The sequence below is a fragment of the Pecten maximus genome, chromosome 14 (assembly GCF_902652985.1).
Source record: "Pecten maximus chromosome 14, xPecMax1.1, whole genome shotgun sequence".
Lineage (NCBI taxonomy): Eukaryota > Metazoa > Mollusca > Bivalvia > Pectinida > Pectinidae > Pecten > Pecten maximus.
Genome location: NC_047028.1, coordinates 18976030 through 19003904, shown reverse-complemented (window position 1 = coordinate 19003904; position 27875 = coordinate 18976030). Strand labels below are relative to the sequence as shown.

General features: G+C 34.7%; 1 protein-coding gene across 1 annotated transcript; it reads left to right on the top strand.

The window, feature by feature from the left end:
- Positions 1-16762: 16762 nt before the first annotated feature.
- Positions 16763-27639, top strand: LOC117342153 (creatine transporter-like). Its single transcript, XM_033904167.1, has 11 exons — positions 16763-17760; positions 17932-18064; positions 18357-18491; positions 18702-18805; positions 19035-19159; positions 19544-19659; positions 20347-20478; positions 22898-22997; positions 23453-23553; positions 24718-24885; positions 26227-27639. The coding sequence occupies exons 1-11, from the start codon at positions 17699-17701 to the stop codon at positions 26452-26454; spliced, it is 1404 nt and encodes a 467-aa protein (XP_033760058.1). The 5' UTR covers positions 16763-17698; the 3' UTR covers positions 26455-27639.
- Positions 27640-27875: the final 236 nt, after the last annotated feature.

The following is a 27875-nucleotide window of genomic DNA, read 5'->3' as shown; positions in this document are numbered from 1 at the left end:
CACGTAACGTTTTACTGTGTATTTGGTACATGACTAATGAATGTAGATAAAATCATTAAAAACTATCGGACTTTTCGTATGTATGAGTTACATCCTCTGGTTTATTTCAAAACATTGACTAACATCTTTACTTAATTGTGATTAAATAGTCTAGTCGTAAAAGCGGTTACTTTTGTAAACGTGAACCCAACGTTTGTCGGTAGTATGTTTGATCATAAATGATATCAGAAAAATCACTCAACAATTTTGTTGCTTTCAAAAAACAAAATATTACATTTTATTATTCTTATTATCTATGTATTCATTTATTCCAGATAATAACAAATTCACACAAGTAGACAATGCTGACATTAAGACACGTCATAACAGAGCTATCCTTGTTGTCATTATACCCACCACTCCCTCATACCAATGGAGTCGGACATTGGTTTAAACAAACTTATGTTCAACACGAGGATATTTGTTACTGCGCAACAATTCCGCTAACATCTAATAGATTTTTTCCATGCTAATACAGCATGTACCTGTTCTGTACTTCAATTATTTTAGATTGATACCGCATATTAATGTATATATACAGCCAAATGGAAACAGCCAATCACACTTCACGTTTCTCTCCTTTTTTAATACATTTTAATGATTTGATTAAATTCCAACTGATGTTTTCACATTAGACTTTATTTTCATTATGATACGATGTTGTGTTTTATCATGTCTATACTGTTATGTAACGTCAGTCTATATATAAAGGTGTCAGATTTATATAAGTGTCTTGACACTTGTTTCTGATTCGATTTTGTATAATCTATATGTTATATATACAAATTGTTAAATAGAAATTGTCAAATGAGATAAAGTATAAACTGAAAACATATGTTCCGCCTTTTCCGCTCCTTGTTTGGGACGCAACCTACACATACTTACGTATCGTGTACATCATTATCCTATCAGAGTATATAATATATTTGTATATATAAGAGTAAGTAAGTATCAGTATCCACCAATGTAAACAGACCCTCTATAGTGACTATAAGTTGTGCCCGTAATCAGTGTACTATCAATACCACGTGATTGTGGCGAGTGGTTGTGATACAGGGACAGGTCGTACAGTAGATTGATGTTCGGGCCCTTTATCGTGACGAAATAGAGAAAGGGGTGAACGAGTTTACAGTGGGGTGATGCTTGGGATTCAATTCTACATTCCCGGTATCCCGAGTTTCCTCTAGCCCTGACATGGTGTCAGGGCCAGAGGAAAGTCGGGCTACATTTCCGGTTGCGGTGTAATAGCATATGATTATATTGATATATCATTGATATTCTTATTTATGTTTCTGTATTAAATATGTTTAAAGATTAGAATATAGATTGAAATTGAATTTTTGCCTGACGCAAAGAAACGATTAGGGAAGGATTTCTAGGTATGATCATTTACATGGACGATTTGAACAGAGAATGTAGCTGGACTGTGTAGCTAGTATGTGCCAGGCAGATATATGATATATATTATATCTCATATTCTATATATTATTACAAAATTTATTGTTGTAAATGATAAGAATTGCTTTATGATATCTATCACTCGACTGATTTCCGATCCCATTTCTTTGTATATAATGTACCTATATGTCTATTGTTGCTGTCATATAGTGGAGGAGAGGGCTTCTATAAGTTGTCATAACTTGAGCCTCATCCTCTTGCTTGTTTTAAAGAAGCAATCAAATATGTTTAAACTAAAAATTAAGATATGATAATATATATTAAATTGAAGGGCTCTGTACATGTACTCAAACTTCTTCTAATTAAAGGGTCATACTCAAAAACGTGTATACATCTACGCTGGGAAGGTGGCATAACGTTATTTTACTTAGATTTATGTAAATTCACAATGGCAATTAACGATAAAGACTTTATAATTATACACATATGTACATACTTGTCTATATCAATTAGATTAATTCTATGACCACTTTTTGCTATCCTACCCCGTATGTTATTGATTGGGATAGACCAATAACCACGTGTCTGTATGATACGTAACTTTGCGTCACATTAGGAATCTGCTTTCGTTCTTCGGTGGACTAGGAGATCACATGACAATGTTGGTAGGACAGTCGGGTTCTCTAGGTCAATATTCATTGTATACAGTCGTCAGTGCCTGATATGTTGTGTAAGGGCCACAGCATGATGCTGCATAATCCATGGGTGGTTTTATTAAGGCGGTATGTTAGTTATTTGCGTCTTCCGGTGCAAGATTACTTCACTTCATTAACCACGTCTTAGATGTTTTAAAAAATTTAAAGCTTGGAAAAGCCTCAGGTGAAGATGGTATAAGTCATCATATGCTTAAATACACAGCATATACAGTTTGTAAACCCCTTGAACTTCTTTTTAATTTTTCTTTATCTACTTGTATTTTTCCAAATATATGGAAAACAGCTAAAGTTATGCCCCTCTTTAAAAAAGGAGATAGGCATTCTATATCAAATTATCGTCCCATATCTCTTCTCTCTACTGTTGGGAAAGTGTTAGAAAGGGTTATTTTTAAGCACTTGTATAATTATTTTTTTGAAAATGCATTATTTTATCGGTTTCAAGCAGGATTTATGCCTGGAAATTCAGCAGTATACCAACTAATTGAAATTTATCATAACATTTGTCTAAATCTAGAAGAAAAGAAACATACTTGTATGATTTTCTGTGACATTTCGAAAGCCTTTGACAGAGTCTGGCACAAAGGTCTCCTAACAAAGTTAAATTCATATGGTATTTCAGGTAACCTCTTGTCCTGGATAGAAAACTATTTATGTAACAGACAACAAAAAGTATATATTAACAGTTCATCTTCTGATGCTGGTATGATAATGGCTGGAGTTCCCCAGGGCTCAATTCTAGGACCTCTTCTTTTTTTAATATATATTAATGACATAGCTGATGAACTTGAGTCAACAGCACGTTTATTTGCTGATGACACTTCTCTTATAAAGTCGTCTTCTTCATGCCGAGAAATTGAATTAGTTTTAAACAGAGATTTAGAAAAATTAAATCAGTGGGCAAAAACTTGGCTTGTTTCTTTTAATCCTAATAAAACTGAGATAATTTTTATATCAAACTCCGACAATATTGAAGAAAATCTTGATTTAATTTTTGATGGAACCTTTTTAAATTTTAGTAGTTTACATAGACATCTTGGAGTAATATTTAATTCAAATGCTAAATGGTCTGACCACATTGATGAGATATACAAATCAGTAATGAAAAAAAATAAATGTTTTAAGGAAAATTAGATATATGTTAAAGCGTGATGCTCTTTTAAGAATTTATAAGTCATTTATTTTACCTGTTCTGGAATATGCATGTGAGGTTTGGGGCGGATGCTCTCAAGCTGACTCAGAAAAGTTAGAGCGGGCTCAGCTTGAAGCAGCTAGAATAATAACTGGTCTACCATCTTATACAAGAAAAGAATTTTTATATTTTGAAACATCTTTGGAACCACTTTCAGACAGAAGAGCTAAAAGAAATCTTCAATTACTTTATAAAATAAAAAATAATATGACTCCAAGTTATCTATCTAACTTATTACCTCCTTCAGTGGGAAATAATAACCCTTACCCTTTAAGAAATAAGGACAATTTCAGAATTCCAAATTACAGACTCTCTTCTACAATAAACTCCTTCTTTCCCTCTACCTTAAGAAACTGGAACAATTTAGACGACAATGTTAAATCCATTTCTCTTTCTTCTTTCAAACTAGCTCTCTCTCAACCTATTTCTACTAGTCTGCCTTGCTACTATAATTATGGTGAAAGAAAGTTTAATATAATACATACAAAATTAAGATATAAGTGTAGTTCTCTTAAGGATGATCTTTTTCGTGTAAATTTGGCAGAGGACTCTATTTGTGTAAACTGTGGTAACATTTGTGAAAATGTGCATCATTTCTTTTTTGAATGTCCAATATATGCTACTGCTCGTGCTGAAATGTTCCAATATTTTAATGATTTAAATATACATGTAAATTTAAATTTGTTATTATATGGTAATGAAAACTTGGCTTTGGAAGTAAATAGTTATGTATTTGGATATGTGCAGTCTTTCATAAAGTCCAGCAGAAGATTTTGAATATATATACTTGTATCTCTTTATTATGTAAATGTATATTGTATGTTAAATTATCCATTTTTCCTCCTAATTGTTACATGATTTACTATATATTATACCTATGTCATTACTTGTAAATATTAACATGTTGAATGGAGAAGGCTTCATAAGTTGTAATAACTTGTGCCTAATCCTATTGTTCTTGTTTAGACAATAAAATATGTTTAAAGTCAAGTTAGACATTCAAAAATCTATCGATCGTACTGCACACAACATGTTGTATGAATAACACGATTTTATATAAAAGGTAAAATCTATAAAAACAAAAAAACAAAAGATCTGTACCTTTAGACTAGAGATACAGGTTATGAAACAGACTATGCCTGGTACAGGGCAGCTACCTTATATAGCAATTTTCTTCTCTCTTTTTTTCTCTTATTGTTTTGTTTTGTTGCGGTTTTCTCTCTCTCTCTCTCTCTCTCTCTCTCTCTCTCTCTCTCTCTCTCTCTCTCTCTCTCTCTCTCTCTCTCTCTCTCTCTCTCTCTCTCTCTCTCTCTCTCTCTCTTAATTTACGTATTGTGCGGTCACATGTGTCTAAGGAATAGTTTTGCAAATAAATAAGTAAAGATGAGAGGATGCAAATCCTTATCAGGGAAAATTAAGTCTAAATATTGAGATATGATATTTATGTGATGGCCCCTATAAGCTTCCGTAGTCTGTACCTGGTAAAGTATTTATAACAAAATAGCCCCTTACATAAGCTTACTACTGACAAGTCATATAACTTTTTACCAACATCATTCAGATATTTGTATCTTCATCTTAGATAGGTGTACCTATTTAAATACAGATATCTCTATCCTTAAATCAGATATCTATACTGTTCATTTCGGAAGTGCACTACCGCCAACAAGTAACACTTACATGTATATCTGAAAAACTACAGTTATGGTGTCTGTTCTTGAATATAAATATTATCCGTTAAATAACTGTAAAAAATAAGTGAAGAAATGTTATCCTCTGTTGCATTTCATTGATCTCATGGGCCGCGGTGGCCGAGTGGTTAAGGTGTCCCGACACTTTCTCACTAGCCCTCCACCTCTGGGTTATTCACGTGGGGCACTTGCCTGGTACTGACCGTAAGTCGGGGTTTTCTCCGGGTACTCCGGCTTGCCTCCACCTCCAAATCCAGACACGCCCTTACATGACCCTAGCTGTTAATAGGACGTTTAACAAAATAAACCAAACCATTAATCTCACTTACTTAAATATCATATTGAGATATCATAATATCATATTTCTTATTATAACATAACTTAACATCGAGTAGTTGTATTTTTGTTTATATATAAACATACGTATACAACTGGTATATATGACATATCTACATGTATGTAGACTGTGTCCATTGGTCTATACTATTCACTAGCGGATCCAGGGTGGGTGGGTCCTGGGGGGGGGGGGGGGGGGGGGTCTGCTATTAATACAATTTTAACCGTTTGTTAGGTAGGAATTACGGTGAGATTATTTTCTCTACGTATGCATTGTCTATAGGTGGCGCGATGATCGGTGATATGCACGTGCTAATAATCCCTACCGCGTGTTACCTGTACGTGTATACATATGTACGTGTCATTCAGGCAACAAGGGTATTGGCAGGCAGACGTTAATTAAATGTTTACTTTAATGATAAATTGGGAGTGAGATTTGGCAGAAATAAACCTAGTAAATAAATCACAGTGTCTTTGTCGCAGTGAAATACATTTCTGTTTTGTTTTTTTGTGTGTTTTTTATCCGATTGTTTAATTGAATAGGGAAATATAATTAATACTTGTTCTCTTTCAAATGGAATTGTATTAAACGTCCACAAAAGATATAAATACCCCAGAGCTTCAGTCCAAAACGCAAACTGCAATACATTTCTGTATTTACACACCATAACTACTTTGTAAAGACGTATATTTCGAGATGTCCTTTATTCTATAAGGCTGTGAAGAACACGTTTTAAGTAATAAAAATGTATTTTACCTTTAAAATATTGAAGTTTTAACTACAGAAATATTTTGATGTCTTATGCTAAATTATAAGGTCTATATAATACATATATAAGCATAAAAGACTATGTTTAGTTTCATTATAAGTTTATAATCGTCAATATGATATCTTAATTGGACTTGTAAAATTTAACTGCGGAGAACATTTCTTTTAATCTATATATAGGATATGATACACTATCTATAGTTAATATACTTATTTTGAATGTTAATCTATTTTGTTTACATTTTGCCACGTGTTGTCATTTCTGAGTGAGTAAATATTTAACTTGTTTACAGGCTATGACTCTTGGTATTGCTAGGTTTCTAGTCAGTGAAGTTCTCATGTTGATGCGTTTATGTAGAAATATATACGAAGGGAGATAACTTGAGTATATATACGATAGTGTAAGGCAGTGGGCGTTTACATGGCGTATAACCCGAATCAGAATGCAGTTTAAAACTAAAACAATTTCCACCCGTTACCGTAAATGAAAACAAAACAATTACTATCTATCACCGAAAAGTTAAATAAAATGTATCTGAAAGTCTGAATTGTTGTATGCGCTCCTGGAGATTTTGAACGGATCATACAAAAGACAAGCAAGGTATAAGTACCTTCAAAACAAACGAAGAGTTAAATGCAGTACTGCAAAAATTAATTAAGGTTTTATCATAACGCCGTTTTGTCCTTCTAGGACTCCTAAATGATGCTAAGGGTCTCAAATGGTGATCATGGAAGGCAACCAAAAACTCAAAATAGATCAAGAAAATATCAAAATCTTGAGATGCAAAAGACACAGTATTTCAGAAAGTTTAATAATTCTCAATGCCTTTTATCATGATAAATATAATGCAATTACACCGTTTTGAAAACATGTTTCATATCTAATATTCGGTCAATATGGTATAAAACCAACCTGGTAGAATCTGAAATATTGACCCCGGGCTTGGCGCTCGGTTAAATTTAATTATATCAGGTTGGTATAACACATAATTGACCTCACCAAACGTCCATAATTAATAAATATGCCTTTACCTAGTATAAGCCGATACGCGTTTACAACTAGGGTATCCGGGCAAAAGATAAAACGTTTGGAATAGAAAGTATCATTAGGTTGCCATGGTATATTCAAAATGAGATTTTCTGTACACTTCATAATAGTTCAAAGCAATGAAAGTATTTAATGAGGTAATACATCTACTAGTGGTTTATCGAGGCGCGAAAATAAGAAGTTTTAAATCATCTCGCAATGGGAATTGAAAAATAAACATTCCGCAATTAATATACTTATGAATAATCTTATTATGTACAATGCCCCGTGTTAGAAAAGTTTCTGATGGGTTTATCGTCAAATCTAAAGAAAAGCAATTAAAATTAATAAAAAGAGTATCTTTATTTAATTAATCAATAAAATATTTAATTTGATTAAACAATTTTAAATATTCCACTGCATAGGTGATAAGTGATTGTAGTATTGAAAAGTGGAAACTTTACTTTTGCTTATTTGCCTCTCACTACGAATTAGATATGTAAATAAATCACTGGATGATATATTCGTTTCGTGGAATACCGTTAAATCGCAGCACATGATGTGTCGCTTCGAAGTCTAAGGTATTTAGTTTTCTTTGTAAATTAATTCTTTAACCTCACAACATTTCTCTATCATATTAAGTTAGTTTTTTAAAATATTGCATTGCGTGCTTCTGGATTCCGTCCAAACACGCTATTGTAAATTTTGTACAGTCATATGAATACAGGTGTGGGTCTTTTATACCCTCTCTGAACAAGTCAAACAGAATTTATCTAATACCTTTAACGTTATATTATAACTGTTATGTAATAGTATGACAACAAGAAATGCGTAAAACTAATTTAAGAAATAATTAACGATGATTCGTGTATTGTTGCAGGATATACAACGAGGACGAGGATATTTTGCAATTAAATTAATAACGAAGGCCGCATTGTCATTTTAAATTGCAAAATATCCTAGTCCGAGTTGCATATCCTGCAACAATACACGAGTCAAGGTTGATTATTTCTATTCTACCATGTACTGTTTAGTTCTGAGATCGACCTCTTTCTAATAGAAAAACAGCAAAGAAACCCCGGGAAAACCTTGTAATTTATTTCTTGAGTATTGCATTATTTGTTGATGAAATATACAGTTCAAACAAAGATAAAATGCATAATAAGAAAGACATAATTAAAATATCACAGATTTTTTGTCAGGCAGTATAATCACAGATATTTAACTTTCAACATGAATGATGGCAGGTGACATATACCCGTACCCTTTTGTATTATATACTCAAAAACTGACAGTAACACCATCAAAATCGACAGAAACCATTATATTATCGTCTACAAAATATTTCTTAAAAAGCTTCATGTTATCCCGATTGCGATAATATGTGAAAATAAAACTAATGAATTTTTCCACTGTAAATTTAAAAAATCGCAACATTGGAACATTTCCTTCACTGAGCATCATCATATTCCTACGCTTATAAATGCAGAACCTCGCCACACTAAGAATGAAATTAACAAAATAGCCATTCACATATTTCTATTTCTCACTAAAACCCAGAATAATAAGTCTTTCATAATTAAGTGAGCTAGCATTATCAGGACCACTTTCGAAAACAGATTCTCCAATATTTCAACCATAAAACCTTTTAAAACTGATAGCTCTGGACAGTATACAAATAGATGAAAAAGACTAACTCATTAGCCCACTCGGCTATAGTAACCTTACATAAAGTGTGTGAATATTAGATATATAAAATTGTAACAGCCTTGACTCACGAGCGTGTATTATTGGCACGAGCGTGTATTATTGGAAAATAATACATGGTTTTAAACCAATCAAAACTGGCGTTGCATAGCAAACATGGTAGAATACATGATAATCATTTCTCTGTCAAATATCCCTGAACACGACATTCACTATTTTTATACTTTCAAAATACGAACCAAGCACATGCATTCTTAAGATCATTTACTTCAAGTAGACGCTTTGCGAACGATATGTCAATTAAAACTCATTTATCTATGGACGACTGATTCTACTCATTGTGTAACTATCCCTTGCTGTATTGCATAATTCACACAATGGTTTGGGACTTGTTTGCATGTTTTGTAAAATGATCTAAACCTTTTTAGTAGGCACAGGTACATATTCAATATCATGTACATAAATGTGTAATAAACCTGGTTACCTAGTTATACATTTCTGAGGTAATCTACCTAGTTATACATATCTGAGGCTATCTGAACAGTTACAGAGTATCAATCCATGTTACGTCTACCTAACTTAAAAACTGTAGCGAGTGTTGCGAAGCATATCCGTATGGAAATTAGATTTTTGCTTTTAAAGTGTTTCTATCATACACTTCAGACATGTTTAATCACGCCTAGAAGCACTTTAGACGGGGCTTTTCGTTTTCTTTATTACACCCTTACTGATGTTGAGCGAGAGTACAGGCTCTGCTGGAATGGAGGCGAATGATCATGAGGGTGAAGAAAATGACCGAGTGCTGGCAGAAGCTAGTAAGCTAAAATGGTCCTCTAGAAAGGAGTTTATCATTTCCCTCTTGGGGTATTCCCTTGGGCTAACGGACATATGGCGGGTTCCGTATCTTACCTACAAGAACGGAGGGGGTAAGTAAAATTGACCTGCCGTAGAAAACATACCTCCTACTTTTTAATTAAGCATTGATGTCATTTTTTTTTAGTAGCGGATTCTTACAGAAGTTTGCAAACAAAATTTGTTTCATACCCCGATAGAACTAAAAAATAATTGACATCAACGCTTATAATTAATTTTTGAAAATGATTTTCTAATTTAAAACATGTTTTATGTACAATTTTACTGGTTTTAAATGGGATTCTTTTTCTCAAATCAATACGCAACGTCAATTGTCGTATTGTGACGTCACATTTTTCGCGCCATTCTCGGAATTTCTTTCATTTAAGCAATGAACAGCGGTTTTAATATTGTTATTGTTGATATGGCAGCAAGATGTATGGTGGTCAAATGTAGCGGGTTCCCATGATACATTTGCCCACTATACATCTTGCTGCCATATCGACTATAACAACATTAAAACCACTGTTCAATACTTATATTTACATTATCTTACCATTTCCGTCAACTTTGAAAAAAACTGAACCAACAAAAAATATTCCGCCCTTTTTAATGTCACATGACCCACTGGGTGTTATAGCCTGAGGCACTGGGTGTTATAGGCGTATGGTGGCAACTGCCTCTTAGCATTGTGTCAATGGGGAAATGCGGAGCAAATGTAAATATAGAAGAATGAAAAGAATTTTTCGACCAATCACATTTGAGTATTCACATGAAAACAAAAAAAAACTAATTATAGAGTATGAACTCTCAGGTATCGAAAAGGGTCAGTTAAATGCTTTCTGATGATATTCTGGTATTACCAATTATACAAAAACTGAACCCCCTAATCGAAGCATAGCATGTTTGTACAAGTTTCGTAATGAAATGTACTGTGCAGTTGGCCTAGACCAATTTCGATAATAACTATATTTGACCCAGGTTATCGGTTTCTATAAAAAGGACTTCTGAGTGAGTAAAAAAACACAACCTTCAGGACTATTTGGATGAGCTATTCCACTGCGCTTCCTTCAGGGTTCGCGTACTTGCAAAGTGATGCTCTCACTTAGGGACAGAAAAGATAAGATATATCACGACCAGTTTAGAATTTCTTATTCATGTGATAGAGAGAAAAAACATCATCATCATGGTAATGACACAATAGTTTTCTAGTGAGCTGGTAATACAATAGCATTGGGTGCTGCTATCAAATGTTCAGGGGCGTATGTATTGGTGGTCGGGTGGCACACATCTTTAAAATTCTTTGTATTTCAAAGTCTGATTCAACAAAAGTATAAATATTAAAAGTTCGGAAATAAACATCAGGATTAAAGTGGCTGTCTGGTCGTTTCAACACAGGAGAAAGTTCACTATAATATTCTTATTTGGTGATGACTCATAAGCGCTCCATGAAACAAAAAGGGCACTTAAATCATTAAAAATGAATCGAAAATACATAACATCATTTTGTTTTCACTACGATTATCGTTATATTACCTAGGCTGTTGAACGTTAAACAATATCAAACGAAACCCCTAAGTGAAAAATATTATTTCAAATGCAGCAAACGTAGGGGTTAAGTCGACCACCATCCCCCAACATTGGGTCATGCCAAATTTGAAGAGTTTATACAGAAGAGAAACGCCCATATGTTTTAGGTAGACATCTTAACCATTTGTGATTTAGTGATCACAAAGCACAAATAACTATGGTTGAATTTTACTTTTCCACAAGCGAAAACATTCTCATTGTAAACTATTTTATCCATCCATATTGTTATTTTATTAATTTACCGTTGTCAAGTCTTTATTGAATCGTTTTAATAAACACTGTGTTGGCATGGCTAGGCAAGATATGGGGATTTGTTAACATAACTCGTGTCCTATTTTTCATTTTTTTTTCTTCGACATGCCTTGAATAAACGAATCTTCATATCTGCCTACAACCAGGACAATTAATATACATGCATATTACATTCTGTTTTCACTTATATATCTAAGGTTGATCCTTTTTTTTAATTGTTCGAACGTCACTCAAATGAATGATATTGTAACTAAAATATTCTAAAGGAATTTATGCATAGGCAGCATTATAGAATATTTTGGGGAAAAATGATCAGACAGCTAGTTTTCATTCTAGGACACGTCAATGGCGTCTCTAGGGACCTAAGGTTTGGGAATCATGGAGGGAAGTTTAACGAGGAAGGCAATGGAAATGGCAACTGCTGTTAATAACATAGCTATCTAAGTCAATGTCTATGGCTGAGAAATGCTTTTTTTTAATTAATAACCCTTCAATGCAATAAATATGTTTTTCGATTCTTCGACAAATGAATGATATTAATCTACACACAATTTAGCAGGTAGCTGTTGATGTATATATTTTTTTATCTTGTACAGCATTTCGGCAAGGGCGAATACATAGATTGAAAAAAAACTTGTGCCCAATCCTTTTGTAACTATTTTGCAATAAATGTGTTTAAAGTAAACCAAATTTATGTAGGAAAGCGCAAACCGTTGTGTTTCATGATCCATTTAACATTCAACTTAATAATTAATATATAATCATTTTGAACAAAATAAACAATCACGGAAAAACATGTGCACAATATACCTGTAGCAGTTTATTCACCGGTTCCAATCGCACTGACCGGGCGCCAGTGCTTACACCTGGGCGTCGACGAATTTTACACCCTTCTTTTTACACGCCGAAGACGGGATCGAAAGAACGGTTAAGGTATTTTTTTGTGTGTGTGATATATGGATTGAATAGATTTTTTAAATTTTTATTGCGGCTATGAATACCAGTAGCTAGCTACATATCCCGTGGCGCGCGGTAGCGCGCCTCGGAGGATATGTACCTAGCTACTGGTATTCATAGCCGCAATGAAAATAAAAAAATCTATTCAATTCATATATTTACATAACCTTGATTTAAAAAATTTATATCGAGAAAACGAAAAATTTTGTTAAAAAGAAAAATTTGTCATGTATACGACGAAACGCCAAATTATTAGAACAGCCGGGAGATCCCGCCTATGCACCATCGTTTACCGTGTCCTTCCGCTCCGCAGTTTGCATTAGTTTATTTCTCTATTTATTTTTTTAACATCGAACACAATAATTTGTGTTAAATTAGATTTAATTCATGTAAATAGATTACAAAGAAAACATAAATTACGGAAATGAAACGAGGACTATTTTTCAAGCGTGTTGATAATTTTCTGATTTTATGTGTGTAAAATCAGCACGAGAGACAATGTTTTCATACGGTTTTCATAGTGTATTCATGGTCATATGTTTGTTGTTTTCACTTGGTATGTTCATATCAGCAAACCACATTAGGAATGTAAATATAATGCTATATCCTTCAAGGAAAATAACCCGACCACGGAACAATATGATAAATTGGCTATAACTGGAAGGATAACGGACAAGAAAAACACTTCTCATTTTTCTGCTAATTCGCCTACAGTGTAGGCGGGTATGACCAAAGTATGCCCCAATCCACGAATTATTTAACATATACAGCAAAATGACTGTAAATCTCACAGTTAATCAGAATTATATATTTTGACATTATCAAGTCTTGTTGGATTGATTGGTAATAGTAAAATAGGAAAATTAGACATTTCCTTATTTTACACCTGTGGCAACGAAGACGCTCTGGAGCTTTATACCCGGGCGCTGTAATTGCTGACGTGGTAGTGATATAAAATTTACCAGAGTTGGCCTTTTGAGGATTTTTGTTTATGTATTTTTGCATTTATGCTGCCCGATCAATACGTTACAGTTCATTCACGGACATGCTTCTTTATAGGGTCGAGGAAACGGAAGAAAAAACAGAAAAACCTACCTGCACCAAGTAGCATGCATCTTCTTTACATTAGCTCGTGCTGACAAATCGAAACTGCTTAAACACCAGCGGAGAAATCAGGTGTACCGGATTGGTTATCATCCCATATGCTCATGGCATAGGTGCAAAAATCGTTTTTTTCTGACTTATCAACTTAATCGAAAACTCTTTCAATTGAAAAAAAAATAAAATAAGAATAAAAACGGATATCGACAAAACCGCAATATTTCAAAACCATCGGGATTATTTAGCACGTTGTAACAAGAACCGACCGGGATTACTTGAACACTGATTCCCCAATACATAAGGGAAGACTAGTCACTACATTATATACGGTATTTATAACTTACACTCAAAATGGTTCTCTCACCTCTCATTTCTCTCACTAATTATATGTGATATATTTCAAAATCAGTGACACCTGAAGTCTATGTAGCTTTCGTTTGGAACGCAGTAATTATTATTCCCGACTCACTGATACAACACAAATGTCATTGGTCACGGATCCAGCTAATATCGAGTCACAGTCACACAGGTAATCAGCCACCATCGGTCACACAGACTAGTGTAGGATGAGTCACACAGACCACTTGGATACAGTGGATACATTTGGTCACACAGACCATACAAATACCGGTGGTGTGACAACCGTGAGATGTTCAACTGGTAATGTCCATTCACATACACCAACTGCATTCGGCCTTCCATCACATGATAGATAGTGGCAACGGCCCTAACGGTCACAACGGCGAAAGCTACAATATACGTATATCCTAATTCAATAATCATCATACATATTAGGACAGTATTATATACTCTTAATCTGGTCTGACATTATTGACTACATCGTAACTAATAGCATATCATATATAAACAGTAACGACAATGAACCCTTCATAAATCTGAACAAAACTAACAATGCTTTTGTTTGCACATGCATTAACACAGTTCGTGCAATCACAGTACCGCGTACGCATAATTTCCAACCAGGTAAACGTATTTTAGGCAACATTTAAATAATTCATTCCATACATTTTCAGTGAAGACATTAATTATAACTATTATGGTATAACTTATACAAGTTTAAACAATCGGCACCACATTGTACAAGTGAAATGTTAATGTTAATGTGTAATGTTAAGAAACACCTTAAAGCCTTATTATCAAATATGTGCATAATGCACACTATATCGATCTGGATTTTTTTAAACATGAATATGTACAACCACATGTGTACATGATAAAGGACTTGTTGTAGGACTTTTGCTGAATTCAGATAAAAACGTAGATAGGTTTTTCTGTGTTTACTTCCGTTTCCTCGACCGAACAGTAACGTATTGATCGGGCAGCATAAATGCAAAAAATACATGAACAAAAATCTACAAAAGGCCAACTCTGGTAATTTTTACATCACTATCACGTCAGCTAATTGCGGTGCCCGGGTGTAAAGCTCCAGAGCGTCTTCGTTGCCACAGGTGTAAAATACGTAAATGTATAATTTTCCTATTAATAGCTAATGTCATTTAAAGAAGGCGGGTGCGTATTAGCCGGAAAAGTCCATACTATTCCACACCCTTCCAATTCGGTTTATGCTTTTAATATAGGTCTAGGAGTGACGCTACGACAATACAAAAACGATCTATTTCATTATCTTATCTAAGTCAATGTTTTTAATTTATACTTTTATTCTTTTACATTTTTAGATTATAGATGTCTTTATGGAACCTTAAGCTATTGTTTCAGATAAGCATTTTCTTACTTCCAGGTGCCTTTCTAATCCCCTACGTCTTCTTCATGTTGGTGAGTGGGATACCCCTGTATTTCTTAGAAATAATGACGTCACAATTTGCCGGAAAAGGAACATGGCGCGTGTGGGATTTCTGTCCTATATTTAGAGGTTTGTACCCACACTTTCGAATCGTGAAAGACCAATTCGTAGCTACAGGTTGGAAATATGGAATGGGGTGATATACACTATTACGTCTTAATAAATAATCGGTCCATGTTAATACGTCTTTACTATAAGCAAAGGAACTTTCTCGTGCGAACAAGTTTTATCGCCACGAATAAAGTTAGTGATGGCAAGGATATAATTGCTAACTGTTAATCACCATCGTTTCTGTCGTTTTGTCGATATTTGGGTCAGATAGAAGATTGGCAGCCAAACACATACTGATTTTCGCTGATAAAATTATATTGTTTAGTTATTGATAAGTTCCATTCAGTCAGTTCCCTTCAGCCATGTTTTTACCCTTAAGTACACGCATAAGTGTACAGGTAAAGGGCTATAGCACATCTCATGCAACTGCTGTGTAAAATGAAAGTAAAAGAATATTCTGTTTAGAGAAATTAATCTCTGCGAATTGGTCGTTGTGGTGCTGTAATTGCAAAAGTTAGTAGCCACAAAGAAAGTTGGTTTACAATATGCAGAGTTGGAATCAAACAACGTATCGCATGACTACATATATATTACTGCATATATACATAAAGGCAATCATTTATTAACTTAATGATAATTATAAACGAAAACCGGTTGAATATCAATCAACACTGGTCTTCCAGTAAGTGGGGTATTGTATAACAATTATGAAACCTTGTCAGTATTCCATATTAAATCTATAGCATGAGAAGTAATTATCCATTGTTTGTATGCAAATGCAGCTTTCTGGTTGGTTAAGATTTTCTTTTCATACCTCTATAAATAAAAAAGTAAAACAAAAATGACGTCACAATACGACCATTGCCGTTGCGTATTGATTTGTTCAAAAGAATCCCTTCTTAAATATCAAATAAGTAAATTTGTTCATTGTTCATTTGTTTTGAATTTGAAATGCAGTTTCAGAAATTAATTGTAAGCATTGATGTCAATATTTTTTTGTTTCATAGGGTATGGAAAAAAATCTTTTTTTCTATACTTTCCATGAGTTTTTTTTTTTTTTTTTTTTAACTATTCAAGTAAGCATTGATGTCCATATTGTTAAGAATAGAAAAAAGCACATGGAAGGTATCACATTCCTCCTTATCATATTTACCTCCAATAATTACTAAGTAAACTAACGTATCATACTGAATTCCTCGTGTTCCAGGGTTTGGGATAACGCACCTCATTATCAACTCTGAACTGGGTCGTTTTAACATACATCCTGCAACAGAAAGCCTGGATTATCGAGTACATTATAGCCTCGTTCTCGACTGAACTTCCATGGTCATCCTGCGACAATGAATGGAACACTCCAGGTTGTGTTGAGCCTGGTCATTTGGCTGGACACTTGACCACCAATATTAGTGTTAACCTCACATATAATTACACAACAGTTCCGGTATGGACAATCTTTACTGTTGGTTACTGTATTATTTTCACAAGCTTCACAAATGTTTTGTTTGTTGACGAAAGTTACTTAGCGAAATCCATCTGTGTGACAAGAAAACTGTGAATACAAGAACACACAGTTCACCTTAGTACATACATGTTCTTCTTGTTTTGTTGGTTGGTGTTCACTACAATATCCCCGTCAAAGTATTGTTGCATACAATCCGTGTAGAAAAAAATTAATCTTTGATCATTGTATTTTTGACCGAGTTATTTATTTTAATAATTGGTTTCTGAGTCCATGTAACCTGTCAGAATGTCTAATCGTCAGTTGCGTATCATACTGACGTACCAGTATTTAAAATCTAGATTCAGTCATAAAGTGTTTGTTCTTAGTTCAGTGTAGATACTACAAACTGTTTATTCATTGGAACTGTAAAAATCAATCAACATTTTCTTGTGCATTATTTGACAGGTCCTATAACAATATGTAAGCTACAATTTCTGCGAAGCTTAATTTTTTTTTTTCGGTTATGTTCACATTTTACTTCCGGTAGTGTTCACATTTTGCTTCCGATAATGTTTACATTTTACTGCTGGAAATGTTCTATTTTACTTCTGGTAATGTTCACATTTTACTTCCGATAATGTTCACATTTTACTTCCTGTAATGTTCACATTTTACTTCTGGTAATGATCACATTTTACTTCCGACATTGTTCACCTTTCATACGTGTTGTCAGTTAAAGACCTCCTCACCTGTCAGTTCGATGTTTAATGGTGGAAATGATACGTTACATGTTCCCATGTCGTCTGTTGAGGAATTCTGGAAGTCAGTAGATTTTTACACTATCCGTCGAAAGCGCTAACAGAGCTTAGTGTAATTTTATATCCAGTTTCCGTGTGTTTTACTGAAATCATACCTTAATGTCTGCTTGTTTATGTCTGGTTTGCATTAAATATTATCTAATTTTTAAATACTGATCAAATCATTATCCCATAGCTACAAGATCCTGGAGATCTCCTCTGGTATTGATGACATTGGAAGGCTGAACTGGAAATATCTTCTGTACAAAGTCGCCTGTCAAGTTATCATCTGGCTTGCGCTTATAAAGAGCATCCAATCCATAGGCAAGGTCGGTTATCAAGTAGTGAAAAGTTGATAGCAATCAATCACTACTTCATAAAGATGAATTTAGACTCCCCCACTGTCTCACAATTTACATTCGGTTTTGTCTATTCCGAAGAATAACTGTTACACTGATACAATGGTACAAAATCCGATACCATCCATTTTGGACAATTATTTAAATCAGCGATACTTTAGTGTTATGGTTTTGTAAAGGTTGTGATATCACGTGGTAAGCTGATGTTATCGTGTATAAGTGCAGCAAAGCTGATGATTTACTGTTAACATGTCGTCCCCAGATAATGTACGTGACGGCAATAGCCCCAGTCGTGCTGTCTGTTATAATCTGGATCAGAGCCCTCACATTTCCGGGAGCCACAAGTGGGATGGCTTATTTCATAACTCCAGATTTCAACCAGCTCGCCAACTTGGAGGTAGGTGCACCTGCAATTTTATATGTTAAGTACAAGGTAACACCGGGGAGGGGGTGCTGGGATTTTAAAAGAGATATTAACCATCAAACTGCCCTTGATAGTACTACTGGACACAGTAGATAAATTAGAAGGTGCTCTACCTTAACAGGATACTAACGTTGACGATCCCCTTTGGTTTCCATTTATCAAGCATTGCTCGTTGTGTTCTAGGTGTGGATAGAAGCAGCCTTTATGGCATTCTACACGTTGGGGCCCGCCTGGGGAGGACTGGCAATGTATGGAAGTCATAACAAATTCTCAGCAAACTGCTTCCGGTAAAATCACATTACAGACTTAGTACGCGAAAATGATAAATTTATTATCTTTGAATCTGGAAAAGTTGTGTTTACGATATTTAAGCTAGACTTGACGTAATGTACCTATGAAGTGGTTTCCATAGAAACACTATTATCAATGACGTGAGAGGATATATCTATAAACGTATATAAAAAATCTTTTTATTACCATTACGTGTTGACTGAGCATATACTTTGGTTTCTATAGAGATGCTGTTTTCAGCACTGTGATGGCAGTTTGTTATGGACTGTTCAACGGGCTTGTCATATTCTCTGTGATTGGCGTGCTCTCCTACGAAAGTGGCGTACCACTTGACAAGGTTGTCACCTCAGGTAAGCTTTCATTTTGCGAAAATAATATTAAAACGAAACCGTAATCCAAACTCTACATCGATAAAACGAGGCAAAATACAAACAAAAATCATTAACATGGTACCAGGATAATCAATGTCATTTAATCACAGATAATCTTTAAACACTAACATGTAACGATCTGAACAGGAAAGGTAATACTCAATTGATACCTACCATACAACATAATTGTTTAGGCAATCCGAAAGCGCCAGGTGTTAAGAAACCTATGTTAGCATTGTTAATGTTTAAACGGGGATATTCTTTGTTATTATAACCATTTTTATGTAGAGAGGATTTCCAGGGAATTTAGATGTTCTATTGTTTTTTTTTCTGTTTTTTTTTTTTTTTTTTGTGGTGTTTTAGGTGGGTTTTCTCTAGGATTTGTAGCGTATCCCCAGGCGATAACCTTCTTCCCCTTACCACAGATTTGGGCCGTTCTCTTCTTCATCGTACTCCTTCTGCCAGGACTGGATTCTCAGGTGAACAGATAGCTCTTCACGGATTAATCAAAATAATACTGTAAACTAACTCTCTTTTGCAACTACAACTATTTTTGCGGGGATTAACTTTCGCGAAAAAAATCTATTCTTGCATTTTCACTTTACGTAACGGTTTTATGAAACATGCTTTAGCCCTTTACCTGTTTACCTATGTATGTATGTATGTATGATGAATGTATGTATGTATGTATGTATGTATGTATGTATGTATGTATGTATGTACAGGTAAGCATCAAGTCTATATAGGTGATTATCTCTTTAGAATCATAAACAACAAAACCAGACTGCATCGGCACCGTGATTATAATGTGTTAAAGCATATCGGTAAAGCAAGCCAACTGATCCTGAAGCCAGGATTTCACAGAAACTATTACACAACTTTCGCCTGAAAAAAATGATGATATGCAATGTGCAAATTCCATGTCATACCTATCTTAATTCGCAGCGATTATATTTCACTAATCTGTCTTGGCGCCGAAATCGAGAAAGTAAATCCCACGCAGAAGACAGATGGCTTACAGAATTACTCATAAATAAAAATGAATAATTATACAATGTATGGTGAAATATCCCCTAAATAAGACGTTTTCATTATCATCTTGCAAACCTAGTGCACGGATACTGATTCATGTAAGTATATAATGTGTTCCTTTCAATACATTGCAGACGATCATGATGGAGCCAGTGCTATGTGTGTTTGAGGAGATATTCCCTAAAACAATCGGGAAAAAGAGAATTCCTCTGCTGACAGTTGTGACCGTTATAACCTTTATCTTCGGAATCCCTCTAGTCTCTCAGGTACAACTATTAATATAGAGTGAATACTTTTAACTTTTGAAATCCTCTGGTCTAACAGGTACAACAAAAATAACTATGCAGTGATTATTTCATCTTCGGAATCCCCTCTGGTGTCACAGACACAAATAGTATATATTGCATTTCACCGACACAGTTAAGTATGTGCTCGGTTTTTGTCTTTGTTTTTTTTTTGGGGGGGGGGGGGGGGGGTCAGAGTAAAGGAAATCGTAACAATCACGACATCAATTGCGCCAATCAGTACGTTGTATTTAACATGATTTGGTTTGGTTTGGTTTATTTTGTTTAACGTCCTATTAACAGCTAAGGTCATTTAAGGACGGTCTCCCGTGCGTGCGACATGTATGCGTGTAGCGAGTGCGTATGTGTGTTTTGGGGGGCTGCGGTATGTTCGTGTTAAGTCTCCTTGTGATAGGCCGGATCCTTTGTCGATTTAGAGTGCTACCTCACTGAAGCATACTGCCGAAGACACCCAGCAGCACACCCGACCCGGTCACATTATACTGGACAACGGGCGAACCAGTCGTCCCACTCCTTATTTGCTGAGCGCTAAGCAGGAACAGCAACTACCATTTTTAAAGACTCTGGTATGTCCCGGCCAGGAGGACAGAACCCAAAGCCTTCCTCACATGGGCGAACGCTCAACTAAAGGCCAAAAGTGAGGCATTGTCAAGGGAGACATTAGGAAGAAGAAAGTTGTTCAGAAAGAAGAGAAAAGATAAGATCCCAAGTTTAGTCGCCTCTTACAATCATGCAATGGGGGCAGCAGGTACAATTCTTACGCCCTACCTGCAAGGCAGTTATTTAACATGAATGGTGATCGCTAGATGAAATAATCATATTAATATAGCTTTTTGTAATGCTGTTAATACCACATAGGAAACCAAAATAGAAATTTAGTCAATACATGTAATAATAATGAATCCTTATCACGTCACCTTGTACATGCGTTCTGTTCGATAATACATTTTGTATATAGAGGATATTGAATGGTTTCCTTTAATATAACATCTATTTCACGAGTATGACAGAATATCGATATTTTCAAGAGTGCAAAATAAAAATGTAGTTTCATAGATCTGTATATTTCACTTGCAAAAATGCAATAAATATATCCAAATAATGTATTCATACATGTATGTTATTTTTAGTAAACGTAAAAGTAAATAAACATTCCGTATACGAGCATAGCTCTCGTGTTGTTTATTGAGTTTTATAATTGATTGAACAAATCTAAAAGTATAAAAACACAAATGCTATTCGCACTTTTAAATTTTATTTGAGGCAGGGACAAACATCATACATGTCAAGGTTCCGTATAGAAAATTCTTCAATGATCGACGCTAAGGGCCAATAGTATTGATACCGTGGGTGTCATTAAATAATCTCTTAATAGGTGGAGACGTTGATATTGATCAGTTAAATTTTAATTTCCTATTTGAAAGCCCCCAATTCAATAGCACGATATTCGATATCATAAAAACTCCGACATTTGAGAAGGTACTCGTATTTTTTATCATTGTGATCAATTAACTACATTCAAAGCTGCGCTTAAAAAATGAAAGTTCAACTTGCTTGGTAATTCTAGAAGCCTTTTATACAATAATGACATGCAAATATTTAACAAATTGATTGACATGTTAAACATTTGGGGAAGCAATCCTTGCAGGGACCACAGAACCAAATCAAAAATAGATTGTGGGTTTTCCCCGTTTGGGCCGAAGATTTAATAGGAAGGTGAATGCATCGGGGCCTACTGATTGGATATTTAGGTGAGAGAAGTTTCTAAAGTTTTATGTGTGGGCTGGGTAATACATGTAGATGTAAAATATATAGAAATAAAGTTATTTTTTCCTAGCCTGTTTTTGTCAGGGGGAGTTAATTAAATGTGTATTTTGTTGTAAATTTAGATGATTTTTGGTGCTAAATTCAATACAAGATGGTGGCCCCCCATATAAAAAAAACATTGGTAGAATTTTTAACCATTCTATTTACAGGTTTTCGAGATGACATCCTTCAAAATTATGGCTAGTGGACAGTGTTGAAAAGTTTAAACAGTCAATGGTAAACGTTAACATTACCGTCTATGGGAAAGCATTTGGTTCCGTGGTTTCTGCTGTTGTGCTGCCTTATGATACAAAATAAGGCATCTATTAATTTCACACTCTTCCACTAATGGAATGGTTCCAAACACTGATGTCCGATGGGCATTTTTGTTACTCTTCGCCAGATTTGTGTTTGGTTTGTCATTCGTAATGCCATAAAAGTCGTTTAATGCAAGTGTTATTTGAATGGGGTCGACTTAAAGAGCGGTTTTTAAGTTGCCTTTTACTGAAGTAATTCACAGGAAGATTTATACTGAATAACCATGTATTTCATAAAATCATGTTTCAATATTTAGGCTGGTGTTTACATGTTCCAACTGGTAGACTGGTATGCAGCAACATGGAGTATATTACTTATAGCTGTCGCAGAGTCCATTGTGTTCGCCTGGATATATGGTTTGTGCATTCGTTCCTATTGTTGTAGTAAACGTCTGTTGTGGTAATATTAATTGTGTTCTGTTTAGATATGTCATAATGTTAACAACCTGATCAAACTTAGGGCCGCGGTGGCTGAGTGGTTAAGGTGTCCCGACACTTTAACACTAGACCTTCACCTCTGAGTTCGAAACCTACGTGGGGCAGTTGCCAGGTACTGACCGTAGGCTGGTGGTTTTTCTCCGGGTACTCCGGCTTTCCTTCACCTCCAAAACCTGGCACGTCCTTAAATGACCCTGGCTGTTAATAGGACGTTTAACAAAACCAAACAAAATTATCAAACTTTACAGATGTATTTACAGGTATAAACCAATGAATATAGAGATAACAAATTGCACATGGAGAAAACTAACCAATCACGATATACCTTATACAATTATGATTTCACAATATAACATAAATGTCGTTAATTCTAGGAGGGGATAGACTGAGTCGGGATTTTAAACTGATGCTTGGCAGACCGTTACCCGCATTTGTTCGAGTCTCCTCTGCCTTTATCACCCCAGCTGTTCTGACGGTAAGTGTCCTCGCTCAGCGCCTACAGTGGTGCTCCCAAGTATGATGTGAAATAATTACTTTATTTATCAGAAAATGACATATTCCACCTTGTAATGAACTAATAGTTTAATGTTCCTTGGCTTAATACAGCGACGTAATAATTTCTAAAAGAAAAAATGTGCATTAATAAAAGTAGATTTTCATAGGGACTGTAGATAAGTTATTCGGATTATCAACCGCTTCTCGGTATATCATGGAGTACAGTCTGTGACAAAAATAATCACACTAGTAGGACCATGGGAGGAAGGCAGGTGTGTTAAATAAATTGTCCAAACTGTGGTGAGATCAGTAAAAGTCACACCGGAAGAATTGTACATATCTCTGTGCAGCGTCAGAAAAGTTAATCTTTATGTCAGAAATATCGAATGATACGAAAGAACGTCTGAGGGCACAAAAACACCAAAGACAAAATTCGACTGTTTGATAGAAAAATCATTATGAGATGGTTCGTATGTTTTCTTCTGAGTATGAAAAATAGAATCTTACATTCAAACTTCAAACCTGACATCCTAAATTATGTAACGAGTTAATTTCTATAATACATTGAATATCGACACGGATATGATATCCAATATCTTATATAAAAGTAATATCATAAATATTTTCAATAGGGCAACAATAACAACAAAAATATCTTGTATATACAAGATGCTATATTTTCCATGTAAACAATACGATAGATTTATTTATGAAAAAGCATGAGATTGTTTATGGTGTTATTTATGCGACTATAGAATAGTTGCTCACATGGTGCGACATATGAAATTTATTTTGTAATTTAATATATAGAGGATACATGATATTATCGTCAGTAATACCAAATATATTTCACCAGTGTGGCTAATGGATTTTTTTTTGTTATTTTTCACTGCGGATTCGTGAAAAATATCAAAATATAAGCCCACTCGTGAAGAATATTACTGGCGATCCTGTTAGATATTCTGTTTATTTCATTTTAGAGCAAAATATACTGTGTCAATTTTTTCTCCGTTGTCGTTTGTAAGCAGTGTTTTGTTTGGTCAATCAGAAAAAGTGACGGTGAAAATATCGGAAACTTTTATATAATGAAATTAATTATCGATATTTCACTGGTAGAAATGTAATAAAAGTATTTTATGTTCAGGGTTTAGTAGTTACGAGCATATTTAAGTACAAGCCTCCCACCTATGGAACGTACGTGTACCCAGACTACGCCCGCAGTATTGGTTGGTGCTTTGCTATCATTCCCCTTCTCCCAATTGTTCTTACCATAGCATGGATGGTTAGAAACAACAAGGGCTCTCTCAAGGAGGTTTGTATATATCAACTTTTCTCTTTTGAGAGACATTTAATAGAAGTCACGATATTAGAGATATTTGTAGTGTCGTTATACCTAGACGCAGCTCATATTTATACCAGTCAGTGAACACAGAACCAATGTCTTTACCAGTTCACACGTCTTAAACTTCATTTTAGTAACATTTACAAGTTTACATCCTTTATTCCCTAATATCATTAAGCTTAGACTATACAATCTAAACTTCAAAGGTGGCTATTTCTTTTAAAGAATTTTGTCGATATATCTGCAGGTTATAACAAAATATATGGAATTCAGTATCTAATTACCTCCCTTCAACCATCGCGGTTCAATGACTTGGTAAGTGTATCGCTTTAATTCTAAAACACCCCCACGAGCGACCTCGGCAATTTAACACCTAAAGTTATAAATCCACATTGGTGGGGATTAAAGGCTACGTTCATTATCTTATATTTGCAAATGCGTATACAAAAATTTCTTTATTCATTTTTCGTTCTTTAATAATGCAGCATGCTATATGATAATAGCACATCGACAGTTACCACTGCCTGGTCTTATTGAAAACAAATGAATAATTACGGACCGTGTTTGGCAAAAGTGACGAGGCCTCAATATTCATTCTTATTGTTGTTGTTCACATCAGAGCGTCAGAAAGATACTGAACTGGTGACATTAGACCAACGCGCATGCGTAAAAATGTTTACCCACATCAACAGATTCATCGATAAAATTAACAAGAGGGTACTAACGAGTAAAACAATCGTGATTCCAATCATTATCGGTAGAACGAAGGCAAAACAAGAACAAATTACAGTACCAGGAAACTCTTAAAATGTACACAAATATAAGAATATGGAATGGTACTCTGTTTTTTCGCCGACTTCCCCTGCCATGTAAATCTTTCAGATATGATAACAGGGGCAGTGTCATTTTTATGCATACCAAGGTATCATCGAGCACATCCATTTTTATGTCGCGCAAGAAGAATCGAATATTTTCAAAGTAAATGTTGATTTAATTACATCTAGATATTATTCCAAAGTACCTTTTTAATCTCAAACTCAATACCGTTTTACGTTTAGATCATTGCGGGCAAAAATGTGGATGTGGGGCAGCGGTATAAGCTGCGAGTTTTTTTGTTGTTTTTTTTGCTGGGCGATTGGGTGTCGTAGATCGCGAGTTCAAGGCCCGGTCAGGACACGAGTCATATAACTGGTCTTCCCTCGTCAGTTGTGTTGCTATGTTATATGTCTAATAATGAGTTATAGATGTAAACAGTGTTTTTCAGTTTGTAAATATCTAGAAGTTCAATCAGCGCAATTTGCATGTTTACAGAGATTTGTTTCCCTAATGAAACCTTCAGTGGAGTGGGAACCTGCCGAAGACACCGTGAAACATGTCTATCGGAATTTAGAACAAAGCTACCAACGATCAGTCAAGAGGCTAGCTATGTTTAATCTGACGGGACGAGGAGGATTTGACAAACTTTTTCCTGAATCTGAAGGTGATAAACTAGAGATCAAACCAATCAACAGAAACATACACGCGGAATTTAATGCATGAAAGTTACTTCATATTATTTTTTTTTTTTTTTTTTTTTTTGTCACATTTTAGAGGAAACTCCTTCGGGAATCAAATTCGTTTTGCAAATATTCATTTAGAATGAATTGTTAGAAATATCATCTCATTCGCAAATCCAGATGTTCATAAAACAAACATTGCTGCTACATGTTCATGTATGTATTTTGACCATATCCAGTATATCATGATATACTTTATACTACAAAATAAATATTTTATTTGGTAAAAAATAAAACTTCTTTTTACGAATTTATATCATTAGTGTACAATCACGTGTTGAATGTCGTAAGGAAGGCACGGAATCAAAATTAAGAAAAAATGTTTATTTTCTTGTTTTTTGGGGTGGTATTGTTGGTGTTTTTCATTCTTATTTGTATTTTTATTTTTTTCTTGTACCAGTTTTTTATAATTTCTTAATTGTTATTCTTTAAGTTATATATACATGCAATTTAATGATGGAGCTGACCAATATGTAAACTGTTTTCAGAGAAGTATGCATTCCTTGAAAACATGTATCAGCTTGAAATGAGAACAATTGAAAATAGTATCTCCAAACCTGGACATTAAGTAAACATGTAAAAGCAAATAAAACTCACGAAGCAACCAGTAATTCGTTCACTGTGATTAGATAGAGAACAGATCAAATAACTTTTCGTCTGTACTCCGTCCGTCCGTATGTTCTGTGCAAATTCTCAATAACGCTATTACTCTAGAACTACTGTTGAAAAATAGTTCAAAAGCTCTTTTTCATATTCAATGATGGCGTGCTGATAGAAAGACTGTCATATCAGAACGGGTGTCAAAGACACACGAACAGCCATGGTCATATCAGGTCAGGTGTCAAGGACACACGAACAGCCATGGTCATATCAGGTCAGGTGTCAAAGACACACGAACAGCCATGGTCATATCAGGTCAGGTGTCAAAGACACATGAACAGCCATGGTCATATCAGGTCAGGTGTCAGGAAGACATCAACGGCTAGCTGTCTGAGGCAATTTTATTTACTATTAATCGCAGCATTTTCATTCCCGTCCACAAAAACCTCGGGCGTTGTAGTTAGACATGGTTTAGTCAATTAATAAAATTACATGTTTATCACCATCAGATGATCTATATATCATCAAAAGATACTTTTATTTGTTTGTTTTTGTTTTTCGGGGTATTTTTTTAACGTCCTATTAACAGTCAGGGTCATTTAAGGACGTACCAGGTTTTGGAGATGGTGGAAGTACCCGGAGAAAACCCACCGGCATACAGTCAGTAACATCTTAACCACTCGGCCAACCCGGCCCTAAAATTACACGCTTGCGGCTTTATTTTGATAGTATATATGTCACATTTTACATGAATTGTAATACATTTAAAACAATTTAAAAATATGTATTATGTCTTTTAATTTA

Bases quoted from the DNA above. Each gene is read 5' to 3' on its own strand.
- LOC117342153 (XM_033904167.1), top strand. From the start codon at position 17,699: ATGTTTAATGGTGGAAATGATACGTTACATGTTCCCATGTCGTCTGTT. The intron at 17,761-17,931 runs GTCAGTAGATTT...ATTATCCCATAG, and splicing joins TCTGTTGAGGAATTCTGGAA to CTACAAGATCCTGGAGATCT. The intron at 20,479-22,897 runs GTACAACTATTA...TTCAATATTTAG, and splicing joins GAATCCCTCTAGTCTCTCAG to GCTGGTGTTTACATGTTCCA.